Here is a 16,001-nt window from a genome sequence, read left to right as displayed (position 1 = left end):
ATGTCCATACAGCAGTCAATGGGCCAGTCACAGAGCTCGCTCACCTGCAAACAAACGCCGTTTTTACGGCGACGCACAGAAAACACAAAAAGAGTCTTTTTCTGCCTGTGTCACTAAGGGTTCACATGTCCACAAAGTGTGCATTCCCAGATACTGTCAAAACAGTGCCAAATTCATTCCCAGCTCAGGCTGCGCGCCCCATGAATGTAGATCACGTGCCTACGGTCATGTACGCACCACTACACACAAGCACTGTTCACACAGTTATGAATTCATCCCCAGTAAAAGCGGGAAACATTATAAAAGTGACGCGTGTGCCTACCACTGTTTATGCACCCCCACTTATAAACACTGTCCTTACAGTGTCAAACACAACCCCAGCTCAGGCTGCGAGTTTTACAGACATAAAGCGCGCTGTTGTAAGCACACACGCGCCCATTCACTCAGCTGCTCAGCGCGCGCCCGCGCCTCTGAGAGCTACGAGCTCAGGCGATTCGCTGGCCGGGTCCCTACGTCACAGCGGCCCGCCCCTAGCCTGTATTCACCCCATATCTGTAAACGCAGCGGCATGGGAAAACATTCCAGATATGCCGAAATGGGTATTGAATATAGTAAAGCACGGATACTCGCTCCAGTTCGCTCGCAGACCACCACGTTTTACGACTGTGGTCGAGACGAAAGTGAGAAAGGAGTGTTCACAGGTTCTACGCACCGAGGTGCGCAAACTAATAGAAAAGGGCGCTGTGGAAACTGTTCCCCCCTCTATGAGCGAGGCAGGTTTTTACAGCCGCTATTTTCTCGTCCCGAAAAAGGATGGTGGTCTCCGCCCCATCCTAGATCTCAGACACCTGAACAAAGCACTAATGATTCGCTCGTTCAGAATGTTAACAACCAAGCATATCCTCGCGCAAGTACGCCCAGGAGATTGGTTTCTCTCAGTGGATCTGAAAGATGCTTACTTTCACATTCCAATAGCGCCTCATCACAGGCCGTTTCTGAGATTCGCTTTCGAGGGACAGTCTTACCAGTACACAGTACTTCCGTTCGGCCTGTCCCTGGCTCCCCGTACATTCACGAAATGTATGGACGCAAGACTTTCCCCCTTGAGACGAAGGGGACTGCCAATACTGAATTATCTCGACGCTTGGCTGGTCCTAGCACAATTAGAGAGTCAGTTAATAACACACAGATCTTGGATTATCAGCCATTTAGAATGCCTGGGTCTAAGAATCAATTTTGCAAAAAGCATACTATCTCCCAGCCAGAGGATTTCTTTCCTGGGAATAGTTCTAGACTCGATGCAAATGACAGCGCGTCTCTCATCAGAGCGCGCGCTCACCATCCGGCGCCTTGCAACATCATTCAGGGCGGGCGCGCGCGCCCCCGTCAAGCGGTTTCAGAGGATGCTCGGTCTCATGGCCTCAGCATCGGCCGTACTCCAGCTAGGATTGTTGCATATGCGCCCTCTCCAACGCTGGCTCAAGAGCCGCGTCCCTACTCACGGCTGTATAAAAGCCCTGACGCACTGGAAAGCCGCCGACTGGTACCAGTCAGGCGTGAGTCTGGGTGTGAACACAAGGAGAAAGATGATAACGACAGATGCCTCCAAAATAGGTTGGGGGGCCCTTTACGAGGGCAGGCCTGTCTCCGGCTTTTGGTCAAACCCGGAGAAGCGCCTACACATAAACTGTCTGGAGATGAAAGCGGTCGCTTTGGCTCTCAGAGCCCTGCTTCCACATCTAAAAAACGAACACGTCCTGTTCCGAACGGACAACATGACGGTAGTGTCGTACATAAATCGCCAGGGTGGACTCAGGTCGAGCTCCATGCATTCAATGGCCAGGAGACTCATTTTATGGTCCCAGCACAACTTGCGCTCGCTGAGAGCAGCGCATGTGCCAGGCGCCCTGAACCAGGGGGCAGACATGCTATCCAGAGACAAGATTCTCCCAGGAGAATGGGCTCTCAACCCGCTGACGATTCAATGGTTATGGAAAACCTTTGGCAAAGCGGAGATCGACCTCTTCGCCTCCAAGGAGAACGCGCACTGCTCTCTTTTCTTCACGAAGAGCACGGACGCGCTCGCCCAGAGCTGTCCGAGCCGCCCCTTATATGCCTTTCCCCCGATCACGATGCTGCCACAGGTCATCAGTCGGGTCAGAGAGGAGAAAAACGCAGTGCTTCTGATAGCTCCACTCTGGAAGAACCAAACATGGTTTCCAGATCTGATGCAAATGCAATCTGCACCACGGCCGATTCCACTGAGGCCAGACCTCCTCAGTCAGGCCAGCGGGATGATATTTCATCCCCGCCCCGATCTGTGGGCCCTTCATGCATGGCCCCTCAACGGGTTCCCAGGAACCTCACGAGCGGAGCGCTAAAAACCATCGCTGAGGCGCGGGCGCCCTCCACGAGACGCTTATATGCCCAGAAATGGAAAGTGTTCAGTAACTGGTGTAATGCCAAGGGCCTGAACCCTGAGACATGCGAGATTACAAACGTACTCGCTTTTCTACAAGGGCTTCTGGAGGCGGGCCGCACCCCCTCCACGCTCAAAGTATATGTGGCGGCCATCATAGCGTCACACAACCCTGTAATGGAACGTCCATTGGGAAGAAACAACTTAATTATTCGTTTCCTAAGGGGCGCTAGGAGGATGAACCCTTCACGCCCCCCCTCAGTGCCGATCTGGGACCTAGCTACTGTCCTAGACGCTCTTAAAGGGCCCCCGTTCGAACCACTCCGAACCGTGCACCTTAAACAGCTCTCGCTCAAGACTGCGCTCTTGCTGGCACTCGCCTCGGTCAAGAGAGTGGGCGACCTGCACGCGCTTTCGACAAGCGCTGCCTGCCTAGAATTCGGACCTAACGACTGCAGGGTCGTCCTTAGACCGAAACATGGGTATATTCCTAAAGTGCTCACCACTCCCTTCAGAGCACAGGTTATCTCCCTAACTGCGCTATCGTCTCCAGCAGACGAACACGACGCTAATCTACTCTGCCCCGTTAGGGCTCTCAGAGTGTATTTGGAGCATTCTGCCCTATTCAGACAGACAGAACAACTGTTTGTATGCTTTGGCGGCCGTACGAAAGGTTCCGCCGTTTCAAAGCAGAGAATCTCTCACTGGATAGTTGAGGCTATAGCGCTGGCTTATGAAGCTAAGGGACTTCAATGCCCCTGGGGAGTCAAAGCACACTCCACCAGGAGTGTGGCTTCTTCCTGGGCATGGTCGAGCGGGATACCGATCGAGGATATTTGTGCGGCGGCAGGCTGGGGCTCACCGTCCACATTTATCAGGTTCTACAACCTACAGGTCCCGACATTGCATTCCAATGTACTATCAGCATGATACTAGTTGAACTACAAGTTCGTATCTAGATTATGTATGTGCTTGTGTCACACTGAGCGCCTTCTAGCCGCTCTGTATTTTTCCCACATATAAAGCTCGCCTCTGCCAGCTAGTTGGATGATAACTTTGCTTTTCAGCTCAGGCACCTGCCTCTGGCTATCATAAGGCGAAGTTCAGCACGCACAGCGTTTTGCATGGGGTTCCCATAGCGTAAGCTACTTACGCAATAGGAGAGACCTCTCGAAAGGGAACGACTCGGTTACTAACGTAACCTCGGTTCCCTGAGAGGAGGGAACGAGTATTGCGTAAGCTGCCGTGCTTGTGCTTGGTTAGTTCGCTTCAGTCGTTTTAACCTAAAGAACTCTCATGACGGGGCGCCCAATAAATAGCTCTTGGCCACGCCCATCTTGGCGGGCTCTGACGCGTGCCGGCGCGAAGCGCGCTCATTGGTCGCGCATTCAGAGTCGCCCCGTCATTGGTTCGAGCAAGTTGCCGCAGCACAGCCAATGACCGAGCTTCCTTCGTTCATTGCTGTCAGCTGTGCAGCTGCAATGCGTTTTACATAAAGACTTCAATATTCTCGAGAAAAGGAGTTTTCCCATAGCGTAAGCTACTTACGCAATACTCGTTCCCTCCTCTCAGGGAACCGAGGTTACGTTAGTAACCGAGTCGTTCTATTTAGCATCACAAAGGGTTCTGCTATTGTTACAAGCTGAAGAACCCGAATCTGGTACTGTTTAATCATTTTTCTTAAGAGTGGCAGTTAAATGTGAGCATGCATTTGCTAATCTCACTTGCACAAAAATAAGATTCAGTATTCCTAAAAAAAAATAATAATAAAAAAATCTGTGAAATGCAAAATCAGAATACTATGCAAACCTCCAATAATTAAAAATGTTAAATAAAACAAATATTTTTATGCATTTTTTCTTACTTTATTGACCGATGTACTTGTTGCTGACCTTCGATGATTCAGTTAAACCACAAGCAACAATTACTTTAGATTTTTAGTTTTTATTGGTAATGTAAGCTTTTTTAAAGTTTCTTCTCCTGCATCTTCTTCCTCTGCGATCCAGGATGGCAGCACAGGGAGGTTTGCTTGAGCTGCGCCCTCTACTGTACTATTTGCCCAAAATATATATTTTTCGTTATAAATATATAAAAAAACAAGCCAAGTCTTGCAGGTGAGAAAAATGAAGGCAAAAGTAAAGTAACGCATGACGTTCCTTAAAAAGTAACTATGTAACAGGTTCAACGGCTCAACCAAACAACCAATCAGAACCAAGAATCAAACTATCCATTTTTTTAAACTATCATTTTATAAAACATATTTATTTTGCTATGCTGATCATAGTCACAAAAGCCTACTTCTGCCTTACAATTGAATTTACATAATGCATTTTAATATTTGGAGGGACAATGATGAAACATTTAACAGGATGTTACATAAATAGATTAAATTTACGTCAGTAAAATTGCTCATTAGTACATTAAGAAAAAATGGTACAAAAGTCGTCACTCGATCGGGCAGTATCATTTGTACTAATATGTACAATTTAGGTAATAATATGTACACTTCAGGAACTAACATGTGCATTTAAGGTACTCATATGCAACTTTTAGAGCTAATTAGGTACAAAGAAGATTTCTTTTTGAAAGGGTACCGCCCCGGAGACAATTTTTGTATAGGCCTATAACGTTATATGTTTTTCGTTCGCGTGACGGGTTAACCAACCATACCACGCCACGCCACGAGTGATTTCCATTCAGTTTGGGACAATGAGTAAGTACTATCTTTTTATCACTTACATTATAGATTCACACTTCATAAATACATCTTTAAGATATTAGATGGTTAGCTTGTGCTGGGCGCTACACGACATTTGTGATGCACGTGACGAACCTCAACTCGATAGATCTTCTAAAACGTGGAAAACGTTGTTTTTATTTTTCATAGTTATTAAAAATGAGCAGATCCCCATGTTAAAGACATGACTCTGCAAAATATTATTTTGATTATTGATGATTACATGAATGCTACTGACTAGAATCTAACAACATGCCAACAAAACATGTTAATAGCCTACTTATGGCAGAATTTGTATTGTGACCCGTTTTGTGTGTTTGAGACTTGGACTTTGATTTCATGACCTGAGTAAAAAGGGTCTGCTCAATATCTCTCTCTCTCTCTCTCTCTCTCTCTCTCTCTCTCTCTCTCTCTCTCTGTCTCTCTACCACCTGTTCGTGTCAAACGTCAAACACATGAACTCTGCATGCATACCATGTTTAGTCACACATTTGTGTTGGGTTAGACACATGGCTGTCAACTGTGTGTGAGTGTGTGTTCAAATACTGAGTAGGCCTATATAAAACCCACATATTATAAATCATTCCAGAAGAGGGGTGTTACAACACATGAGGTTATACATCAATCACTTTAAGAGAACTGAACTGTATTTCACAACATGTGGTTTGCATACAAGCTTCCAACGTCAATGTGAGGAACCTGGAGAGCAGTATGGAGTACTTATACTGTCTGAGAACTTATACTGTCTTTGCTTTTTCAACCGGAAGACTTAATTATAGCTTATTTAAAGGATTAGTTCGCCCAAAAATTAAAATTCTGTCATTTACTCGCACTCAAGTTGTTCTAAACCTGAATATCTTTCTTCTGTTGAACACGCACAAAATAAGATATGTTAAAGAATGTTGCTAACTTAACAGTTGATGGACTTAATTGACGGGGGGGGAAAAACAGTCAACTGTTTGGTAACCGCATTCTTCAACATAACTTATTTTGTGTTCAGCAGAAGAGAGAAATTCATACAGGTTTCAGAACAACTTGAGGAAGTGTAAATGATGAGAAAACACTTTTGGATGAACTATCTATTAACCACCAAAATACTACAAATAAAAACCGTAGTTAATTTCAGTGATGCATTTAGATCACCATAATATTACTCTAATACTATTGGGTATTTTATATGGAATTTTAACTATAAATTACCAAATTTCTTTTCGCAGATTCACTTTTTTTTTTTTGAGCATACAATTCTGGAGGATATTTATAACACACACCGTGATGGGACACGCCTGCAATAGCTACAATTTATGGGACATTTATCTTGCAGTTATAATACAATTCAGCTGTAATTTTTCAGAGTCAGTTGACAATAATGAGGAGATTAGATAGTGAATTTTAGGATAACTGTAAAGACAATGAAATATAAGTATCTGGGAGAGGTGAAAGAGAAGGGTGTGTGTCTGTGTGTATTTGTACATGTTCAAACAGATCCAAGTTTGAATGTTTGTCCATATTACATCATGTCTCCCCTGGGAATGATGAAGACAAACGAATCCTAGAACATTTCCTCCCAGCAATCCTTTAAAGAAATGAACTGGGTTCTGTAGATTGTACAGGTAGTTGTTGTTAAAATTTTAGTATTAGGTATAAACTTTAGAGAATTAAAACAAAAGGTTTATTTATAGGAGTGTAACAAACATTTTAATTAAAAATTGAAAAAATTTATAAAATAAAAGGTTCTATGAATGTTAAAGGTTCTTAATGGAATCATAGATTCAAGAACCTTTATTTTGAAGAGTTTAATCTTAAATTTATTTAGCTTTATTATATTTTTTTCAGTTTACGCACTTGTAGCATGTCAACTTCAATATATTTTTAATTTATTAAGTTGCAAAGGTAACAATTTTTTCAACATCTGACATTTATTTGTATTTCATTTCAGTTTTATTTCAGTTTCCTAAAAACTTTTCACTGTAGATCTAATAAGTTTGTTTTTGAGTTTTATCAAAAGGTGTAGTGGAGCCCCTAAAGGGAAAAAATATTGGATGGGAGAAAAATCGGTACTTTTGCAATTTGTTTGTTGCACTGAGAAACTTTGCATTCGCTTGTTTTTCATGCAAAACGCAGAGTTTCCCAATACAATGCAAATCCCCATGTCCCTTTAGGGGCTCCATAGGGTGTAGACTCTCAAATTCATGAATTTAGCATTAGCATTAGATTTTACAGATCTGTTCCTGGCTTTTTCTTAAAAGCTGTTGTTTGTCGAAAGAATCTGTGTGCACCAGATGTCTAACGTTCATGAACAGATGCTCACGTTACAAACTCTAAAAAATTCAGGAGTTCAGCATTAACCCTAGACCTTATTGTGTGCAAATCCTGGCATTCAGACCCTTCTTGCTGTTGTCTGCTCCAGTCCACACACACACACACACACGCTCAAACAATCGTCCGTTTCAGACCGCGCAGACTTTTTTGCAAACACTTGTAAATTTAGAGGATGGGCCGGTGAAAAGTTTAGCGATACTGGTGCAACGATTTGGTGATTCTTGTACAAATAGCAGCTGATACGACTAGATCTCTGAACGGCCGAACACAGCCAGTCAAAGAGTGTAGAGGGTGGGAAGAGCGAGTCCTCTGACATAAGGTCATGTCCTCAGCGGCTTGTAAAAGAGAGAGAGTATATGGCCTGACTCCGGTCCCAATATCAATCACTCCTCCCCCCTCCTCGCTGTGCTCTCTCGCTCTTTCTCTCGCTCTCCAGGCAAATGAACGAATGTCTTTGCATTAGATATTACTTGTGATGTTTCTCATTTATAAGTTGCTTTGGATAAAAGCATCTGGTAAATGCATGAGTGATAAATGTAACTAATAAATCTTCAATCAACATATTTTTTTAAAAAGACATTTGGTTTTAAGTTCAAAATGAAAGGCAAGTGACTCCATACATCCACTAAAATTAGGTCACTTGGTTAAGAGTCGACGTTAGTTATTTTGCTTTCTAATGCAATGAAATTCATACAGTTTTAAGTAGGGTATGATGCACAATCATAACAGGTATTGAAAGATATTAGACATTAGCAATACGGGTCAGTTTTGGATATTTAATTATTAATAATCTTTTCCACTATTTTTACATTTAGATTACGTGTGCCGTCACTTAAAGTTAATCTTTAAATGCTTACAATTTCATTTAAATGTTACGTTTAGCAATTTTTTAAATGAATATCTATTTTAAATTTGTACATCTGAATGTTGTGATCAAACAGTTGACGGTAACCACTGACTTCCATTGTAGGAAGAAAATGACTGCGTAAGTCAATGGGTGCAGTCAACTGTCTGATCACCATCATTCTTTAAAATATCTTTGGTGTTCAACCGAAGAAAGAAACTCATACAGGTTTGGAACAACTTGAGGGTGAGTAAATGATGATAAAACTCTGGATATGTGTTATGACTATCCCTTTAATTTTTGCACATTTCCTCAACCTACTTGTCTGTCTTTATTCTGTTGTTTCTAACTGATTGTCCTCCTACAATTCCCATCCCCCCCCACCCCCCAGTCACTCATCTCTCCTCTTCTCTCTGGCTTCGCTCCTCCCTCTTTCACCCCCCAGACTTGTAGTGATTACATCACAAACAGCAGTTATAAATCGTCCAGTAAGATCGCAGAAGCTCAGTGGTGCTGTCTTGCCCTCCTCTCTCTCACACTGTGTTTCTTTCTTTCTCGCTCTCATTCTTCTGCTCTTGTTCTCTCACTCAGCTCCAAAGATGGCAGATGTTTTCGTTGGCACATGGGAGTTAAAGGAGAGCAAGAATTTCGATGACTACATGAAAGCCCTCGGTGAGTAGGATGTGTGTGGTCGGTGTGTGTGCTTTACAGCTAGATGTAGGGTATGTGCCTTTTGAGTGCAAGTAAGCACATGTAATTTGGGTGTGTGTTTCTGATTGTTTCAGAGAGGGAAAGGTGATCTGAGATGCATTTACTGTGCAAGGTGCATGTGTGCTGGTGTGTGTGTGTGCATGGGTGTGTTTAACATGGAGTGCATATGGTGCAGGGAAGGTCTCTTTCGATGAGACGACTCTTACACACACACGCACACATGTGCTCACACGCACAACCACATTCATGACTATACAGAGCAACTGCTGTTGTCTTGTATAAAATACAATGAGCCCTTTATTTTGCCATTGAAATAATTTAGTGCATATTCCATGGCCTTGATATTTTGTTACATGAAACGTATGGAAATATGTGTCTCTAGAAGCTTGTAAGCCTTTTTTTTTTTGGTCACTTGCATAAGATTTTGTATGTTATAAAGTAGTGTTGAGTGAGTTGTGGCTTAAAAGAGGAAGACGGGGTGTGAATCAATCAGTGTGCATCTGCTTGAAAGGAATAGAGGGAGGAAAGTGTGGGTGAGACAAACTGGGGGATTTTTCTTTCTGACTCCCTTCTTACTAATCAAATTCACAACTCTTGAGTGAACTGCAGTGAACCCTGATTTCCTGCTCTTTATCTGTGGTTAAAGAAGAACACGTCTGCGTTCACAGTCGTACTCCCTCGCAGTATTTGCTGAACAAATCAATACTAATTGCTGCATTCTCCCAAACCTTATGTTTGCTAATGATTTGACCATTTTGACCGTTCCAGAGTTTGGTTGTTTGCAGAGATGTGTTCAATTGTGACTAACCACTGAATATTAATGCAATCTTTGTTTAATTATTAATATACTGGGCTGGCCTAAAGCTATGCAGATGCTCTTTCCTTATTAGGATTTTTGTGAATAAATTGTGGCTTTTTCAGACATATCTTTAATAGTTATATTTAAAATATAAAGGACTTTATTTAAGCCCTTTAGAATTTTGTTTAATTCTAACATTTAGTTTTTAGCTTCTTAAGAGTACATGACCATTTTTAAAAACAACTTTGGTTTTTAAAATATATTTAAGAGCTTTAATTAAACCCTTTAGAATGTGTTGTTTATTACAATACATTACATAGATGCATTACAATCTTTAAAAGTATCTTTGGGTCTTGAGGTTGTCCATGTGAATTCCTCTGCATGTGCATTGTTGAAACGGCTTCATAGTTTTTTCTGAAAGTGTGTTTGTTTATCAGGTGTGGGCTTCGCCATGCGCCAGCTTGGCAGTATGACCAAACCCACAACCATCATTTCCATGGAGGGCGACGTCATCACACTTAAGACCGTCAGCACTTTAAAAAACACAGAAATCAGCTTCAAACTGGGAGAGGAATTCGATGAGACCACTGCAGATGACCGTAAAGTCAAGGTGATCAAATCTCACACATTAGTCTCTCTTACAATAGTTCTGTGTTTTGAGACTTTTGATAACTGACACGTTATGAATTGGGCAGTTTAGATAGTCTTGGAAAACACAATAGGGTCTTGTTGATGGCAAACAACAGCCTCTTAGAAGCCCCAATGAGAGATTGACCCGTCCCGTGACATTCATCGGGTCAATCATTAATGTAGGCTTAGAAACGCCAGTCATCGTTGCTCCAGGGCAGCAAGAGGAAAAAATGAGATTGTATTCCAAGTAAAAACTGCTTGTGCCCTTTACTCTGTTTTTCTCCAGTCCGTGATAACTTTAGATGGAGGCAAATTGATTCATGTTCAGAAATGGGACGGTAAAGAGACGACCCTGGTCCGAGAAGTCAGCGACAACAGTCTCAATCTGGTCAGTATTGTGTGTATTTACAGTAAGTGCCTTTTTGGCTGAGAACATAATTATAAGCATAGTCAGCAGAAGCATAACTGGTTCTGCTGCCCATTTAGTAATTACTTTTGTCAATATTTATGGGTGATTGACTGTATGAATTATTATATCAACAGACCAACGTCTTTCTTTTATTAACAGACATTGACACTTGGCGATGTTGTGTCAACACGACACTATGTGAAGGGGGAATAAAGAGAAACTTCATTCACAACCCATTCTTATCAATGGTCATGTACATTTCCAGTGTTTGTTCCTCTAGTGTTCATGTTTCTCATTTGCACCGTTCCTCAAACACTGAAAAAATTCCAACTTCATACCTCCAGATGTCTGTATATGATATCTTATTCTGGATATGTGTTATGCCTCTGCAGTCAGTGTTATGTCATATGCCTTCGGATTACTAATAAATATGACATTTGCGCCAAATTCACCAAGTGCTGTTTATTGTGTCAACATTTCCATTAAACGCTCCAGTGCTGTACCGTGTGTTTTGATTTTCCAAAAGGACGCTTGTATTTCCGTGAGGTCTTTCTAATTTAAGCATGTACCGTGTCTGCTGGCTGACGTGCCTGTGGTCTATATCGAGCGCATGGGTCTGTGTGTTTCTGGGTGAAGGGCCATTCAGAGGTTGTGCAGTGAACCTTTTAACCTTCTCACAAGAAGCCAGTCTCTTTTAATGGTCAAAATCTTTTTTTTAATATGAACAAAAAAATACACTCCAAAATTGACCAGATACATTTAATCTAGATAAACCTGAAAATAAACGACATGCGCAAGTTTGAATCGATTTGCAAACCAAAATTACTTCGCCTTGTGTTTGTGTTTCTTGTGTTTTTTCTTCTTGTCTGAGTGTGTGTGTGAATGCTTCGGCCGTTTGGCATCTTCAGCGCCGCTATCAGATGAACTGTCTCTCTTCTTCTCTTTCTTTTTCTTCTTTTCTTTCTTTGCCTTCTTTTCCTGCATGAAAAAGGGCATCATGAGCGTGCAAATGAAAGACAGATGGAGTCGTCTGTAATAGTAGGGAAGTATTGCAGAATTTGGTAGCAAGGTTACACAACCATTTGCGGGCCATCATGTCATCTGGCGCAATAATTTTGGTATCAGGGGTGTGTCCGCACCTTTTTACGTTTCTGGGGCTCTGACTGGGTGTTCTGGTTGCTGGTCGGCTCCTCCTCCTCTTCTGGCACTAAACTGTACTGCAGGCCAGGCTTAGAGAAACAGTCCTTTGCAAAGTGACCTTGCATGCAAACATACATACACGTCAATATTTAAAACCTGAACATTGTCATAACAGGTGTTCAGGGATTACACATACAACCTGCAAACGAAGACCGTGAAAGTGACACGCTAAATGATTGTGTATGAAGTTCAATTAAAAGTGTTTCCTGTAATATACACTAGTGTGGGGACATTTACATGAAACAACATTTTTATATTTCAAGTAAATGCTGTTCTTTTGAACTTTCTACTCATCAAAGAGTCCTGAACAAATGTATCAAGTTTTCAACATTTATAATAAAACTGCAATCAGCAAATCAGAATGATTTCTAAAGGATCATGTGACACTAAAAAGGCTGCTTTGCATCACAGGAATAAATTGCATTTTAAAATATCTAAAAATAATAAAGTTATTTTAGATTGTAATAATGTGTCACAATATTACACTTTTTACTGTATAAATGCAGCCTTGGTGAGCAGAAGAGAGATTCTAAACAGAACACAAGCTTTTAATTATTGCAATGACATTCAGAAACACTTTTGCTTTAAATATTAGTCACATCACGACTAACATCATCCTTCATATAATCTAAGCTATAGTGTTTTTTCAGCAGATTTGTCTAAGTTTTACCCAAACATGTACCAAGTGAAAAACAATGATTTTCATTTGGGTAAATCTTTTTGAAATAGCATTTCAGTTGAGCTTGCGATAAAATCAGGCTGTCTGTAAAAGGGTCAAGGGTCTAATGTGCACTAGAATTGGGTCAGGTTGACACAACCTGGAGTTTCATACCAGTGCAGCCACACTTTTTGCATGTGGTGTTGAGCACAGCCTCCAAGGTGATCTTGTGCCCGGTGTGATCTCTGAACTGTCTCCGGCGACGCTCGTCCTGTCTGAGTGAACAACATTCATTTACACATATAATTACTACTATATGGCCTGGTATCACAGATGGGGCTTAGAGTAAGCCTTAGTTCAATTAGGGCATTTAAGTGGCTTTTTATGAACGTGCCTTAGAAAAACATTACTGATGTGCATCTTGAGACAAAACATTGGCAGTGACATATTTTAAAGGCAGACTATTCAGGAATTCTGTTTTTGTCAAACACCGACCCCTAGAATCTTAACTTAACTTTCGTAAATACCACTCACGCAGAGTGTCTCTGCACTTTATAATAATGAAGTAGCCTACCACGTTTGATGGCTTATAACGTTTTTACATGATTGCATCTAAATTACAAGTAAATAGCCAATAGCCTAGGCTACTGTATAATTTAATTTGTGTTTTTTGAGTGTAGCCTAATGTAAACATTACAAAATGCCAGATGACATCAATAAAGTTACATGTACGTCGCATTATTTCGTAACAATGTCCGTTATGATGTCGTTAGACATGATTATTGCAATTTATCATAATAGTTAGCAAATTGCACTTATTTACAACGTGTAGGCTTATTTATGTCCTGATAGTTATGTGAGATTGACAACTGTTCTCATGATAATCGCAGGAATCAACTTTAACAGTGAAAGCCTGAGCGAGTGGGACTCTTGTCCGGTTACTCACGCTGTCAGAGTCTCTTTTCCTTTTCCTAGTCTCTTCCGACCGCGTTTTCTTTGCTTTTTCCATCGTCGAGTATCACGACTGAAATGCGCGCAAGTGTCTTCGTGTTGTTGTTGATGTGTGTGACGTTGTTGCCGTAAAGCATGTCGTGATTCTCGTGAGATTTGTCGGGGGTGCTCCTCTCAAAACTTGCATTGCTGGTTTTTCCAGCGACACAGCCCCCCCCCAAGCTTTACTACCAGGATGATTCGCCCTACTATGAGTTTGTTTACCACCGAAATGACTTTTAAGCTGTTATATTAAGTTACAATTCTTGCATAGTGTGCCTTTAAGATACTGCTTTCAGTTAAAACGGCTCAAACATGTCTGTGAAACCAGGGGTATTTAACCTAGTATAAATACAGCACTCATGTACAGTAGATCCACTTACTCTGCCATGACGTTGTTGGGGTCTAGGTCCCGGCCAGTGCCTTGATTGACAGATTTCATAGAGAAGGACAGTTTGATTTTATCATCTTTCATCTGATAGTGGATAGAAAACAAAAATTACTATTAAAATATAACTGCATTATAAAAGACACTAAATTAATCACTGCTGCATGTCAAATTATAGCATGAATTTCACTTTTAGTGCTGGTATATCGGTGTTGTAATTGAATGTACCTCCGTGCCAATGACTTTTATCCACACTTGCTCCCCTACATCAACTATTTCAGATGGGTTTTCCACCCGACAGGATGACATCTCACTCTTATGAACCAGACCTGAAACACAAATAAACACAAGTTATTATGTGTGTATTCATATTCGTTGTTTTAAAAGGATAGTTCACCAAAAATGAAAATTCTGTCAATAATTATTCACCCTTATGAAGATCAGAACAAATGTTTTTGATGAAATCTGAGGAGAGCTTTGTGTCCCTCCATTGACAGCTACGCAACTACCATTTTTACGCTTTAAAAAGTTCATAAAGAGATCATAAAACTAATCCATATGAATCGGCACATGGTTTAGTCCAAATTTTTTGAAAATACTCGGTGGCTTTATATGATGAACAGATTTGATTTAGGCTTTTATTCATATATACTGTATATAAACACGAACTCACACATCAGCTGTGGTAAACGGAAGCTCAAGCATGTTCACATGATGTGCGAGAACCAATGAGGTTCATTCGTGTTACGCATCACGTTTGAGCTTCTGAAAGAACCAATGAAGTTTGTTCTCGCTTTTCAAGCAGGTTCGGTTGAGCTATTGTTTTTGTTTGCTGATCAAATGCTTAATTTCAATCCGTTCAACATATAAAGTGATCGTGTCTCTTCAGAAATTCATATTCGTTTGGATTAGTTTTACGATCGCCTTTATAAACTTTTTTAAGCGTCAAAGTGGTAGTCGCATAGCTGTCAATAGAGGGACGGAAAGCTCTCGGATTTCATCAAAAAAGATCTTCATTTGTGTTCCGAAGATAAACGAAAGTCTTACGGGTTAAACGACATGAGGGTGAGTAAATAATGACAGAAGTTTCTTTTTTGGGTGAACTATCTCTTTAAATGAGAACACACATCTAGGTAACTATCCAACTTTACCTTGTTTTCTGTATCCTGCAATCTTCACAAAAGCACCGTATGTTGTAACAGACACTACCTAAGTAAATAAGAAATGGGAGATCAGTAAAAGGACATTTCATGTGATTTTAGATTCTACATGTTTAGTCTTATATCTAACCTCTCCCTTCAGAATGCTGTACATTGGTGGAATTCCATCCAGACCGGCTGGCTCTCTCGCCCACTCCTCTTCCATCACACCTGCAGAGGAACACATGTATAAAACAGTGTATAAAACAAATCCAACCATTGACCACTGCATCTGAGACGCCACTAAGTGCTTATGTGATGCAAATGAGTATATGAACTTACCAGATGGGTTCAGATCGAGGACCCTTTACTGTAATTTGAAAGCAATCTATAAGGAAACTACAATATGCACGTGCAGTTTTAATTCCAAAAATCTTTTTTTATCCCGAAAAAATATGGTCAAATGTAAATAGGGGCAGACACGTCACTCCATAATACACTACAAAACATCACAACGCTAAACGTAAATACATGCAGACCATTGCACTCTTCTTGTTTGAAAGCGATCTATAAGAAAATTTCAATATGCACGTGCTAAATAGTCGCGGTTTAAATTCCAAAAATCTTAATCCGATGAAAATATGGTAAATTTAGTTATTGACAGACACGTCGCTCCATAATACACTACAAAACATCACAACGTTAAACGTAAATACATGCAGACCATTAACGGTACACTCCTCTTGTTTGGATGA

At 41.1% G+C, this 16,001-nt stretch overlaps 3 protein-coding genes across 4 annotated transcripts in view; 1 reads left to right on the top strand and 2 right to left on the bottom strand.

Annotated features, from left to right (window-relative positions):
• The window catches only part of ppt1 (palmitoyl-protein thioesterase 1 (ceroid-lipofuscinosis, neuronal 1, infantile)), a 356,601-nt gene that overhangs the window by 33,864 nt on the left and 306,736 nt on the right, over positions 1-16,001 (bottom strand). The gene's annotated exons all lie outside the window — the stretch shown is intronic.
• On the top strand, positions 4,991-11,318 carry fabp3 (fatty acid binding protein 3, muscle and heart). Its single transcript, XM_077195794.1, has 5 exons — positions 4,991-5,132; positions 8,914-8,994; positions 10,270-10,442; positions 10,749-10,850; positions 11,031-11,318. The coding sequence occupies exons 1-5, from the start codon at positions 5,129-5,131 to the stop codon at positions 11,082-11,084; spliced, it is 414 nt and encodes a 137-aa protein (XP_077051909.1). The 5' UTR covers positions 4,991-5,128; the 3' UTR covers positions 11,085-11,318.
• Positions 11,535-15,988, bottom strand: zcchc17 (zinc finger, CCHC domain containing 17). 2 transcript variants are annotated; one of them, XM_077195793.1, is made up of 9 exons: positions 15,971-15,988; positions 15,589-15,616; positions 15,398-15,477; positions 15,259-15,316; positions 14,336-14,436; positions 14,103-14,194; positions 12,904-13,004; positions 12,011-12,129; positions 11,535-11,849 (listed from the first exon to the last, which is right to left on the bottom strand). In XM_077195793.1, the coding sequence occupies exons 3-9, from the start codon at positions 15,470-15,472 to the stop codon at positions 11,694-11,696; spliced, it is 702 nt and encodes a 233-aa protein (XP_077051908.1). In that variant the 5' UTR covers positions 15,473-15,477; positions 15,589-15,616; positions 15,971-15,988; the 3' UTR covers positions 11,535-11,693. The 2 variants fall into 2 exon arrangements, with proteins under 2 accessions (XP_077051908.1, XP_077051907.1); XM_077195792.1 differs by lacking the exon at positions 15,971-15,988 and adding an exon at positions 15,792-15,929.

This window comes from Siphateles boraxobius, unplaced genomic scaffold (genome assembly GCF_051911475.1).
Source record: "Siphateles boraxobius isolate OS27281-9 unplaced genomic scaffold, OSU_SipBor_1 35, whole genome shotgun sequence".
NCBI lineage: Eukaryota > Metazoa > Chordata > Actinopteri > Cypriniformes > Leuciscidae > Siphateles > Siphateles boraxobius.
The sequence above is the reverse complement of the archived record's forward strand: the minus strand, read 5'-3'. Positions and strand labels throughout refer to the sequence as shown.

Coding starts and splice junctions, on each gene's coding strand:
- fabp3 (XM_077195794.1), top strand. Junction 8,995..10,269: donor TGACTACATGAAAGCCCTCG/GTGAGTAGGATG, acceptor TTTGTTTATCAG/GTGTGGGCTTCGCCATGCGC. Junction 10,443..10,748: donor CAGATGACCGTAAAGTCAAG/GTGATCAAATCT, acceptor GTTTTTCTCCAG/TCCGTGATAACTTTAGATGG.
- zcchc17 (XM_077195793.1), bottom strand. CDS start 15,472: ATGGAAGAGGAGTGGGCGAGAGAGCCAGCCGGTCTGGATGGAATTCCA. Junction 14,195..14,335: donor TAAAAGTCATTGGCACGGAG/GTACATTCAATT, acceptor ATCCACTATCAG/ATGAAAGATGATAAAATCAA. Junction 12,130..12,903: donor CAAAAAGTGTGGCTGCACTG/GTATGAAACTCC, acceptor TTTGCATGCAAG/GTCACTTTGCAAAGGACTGT.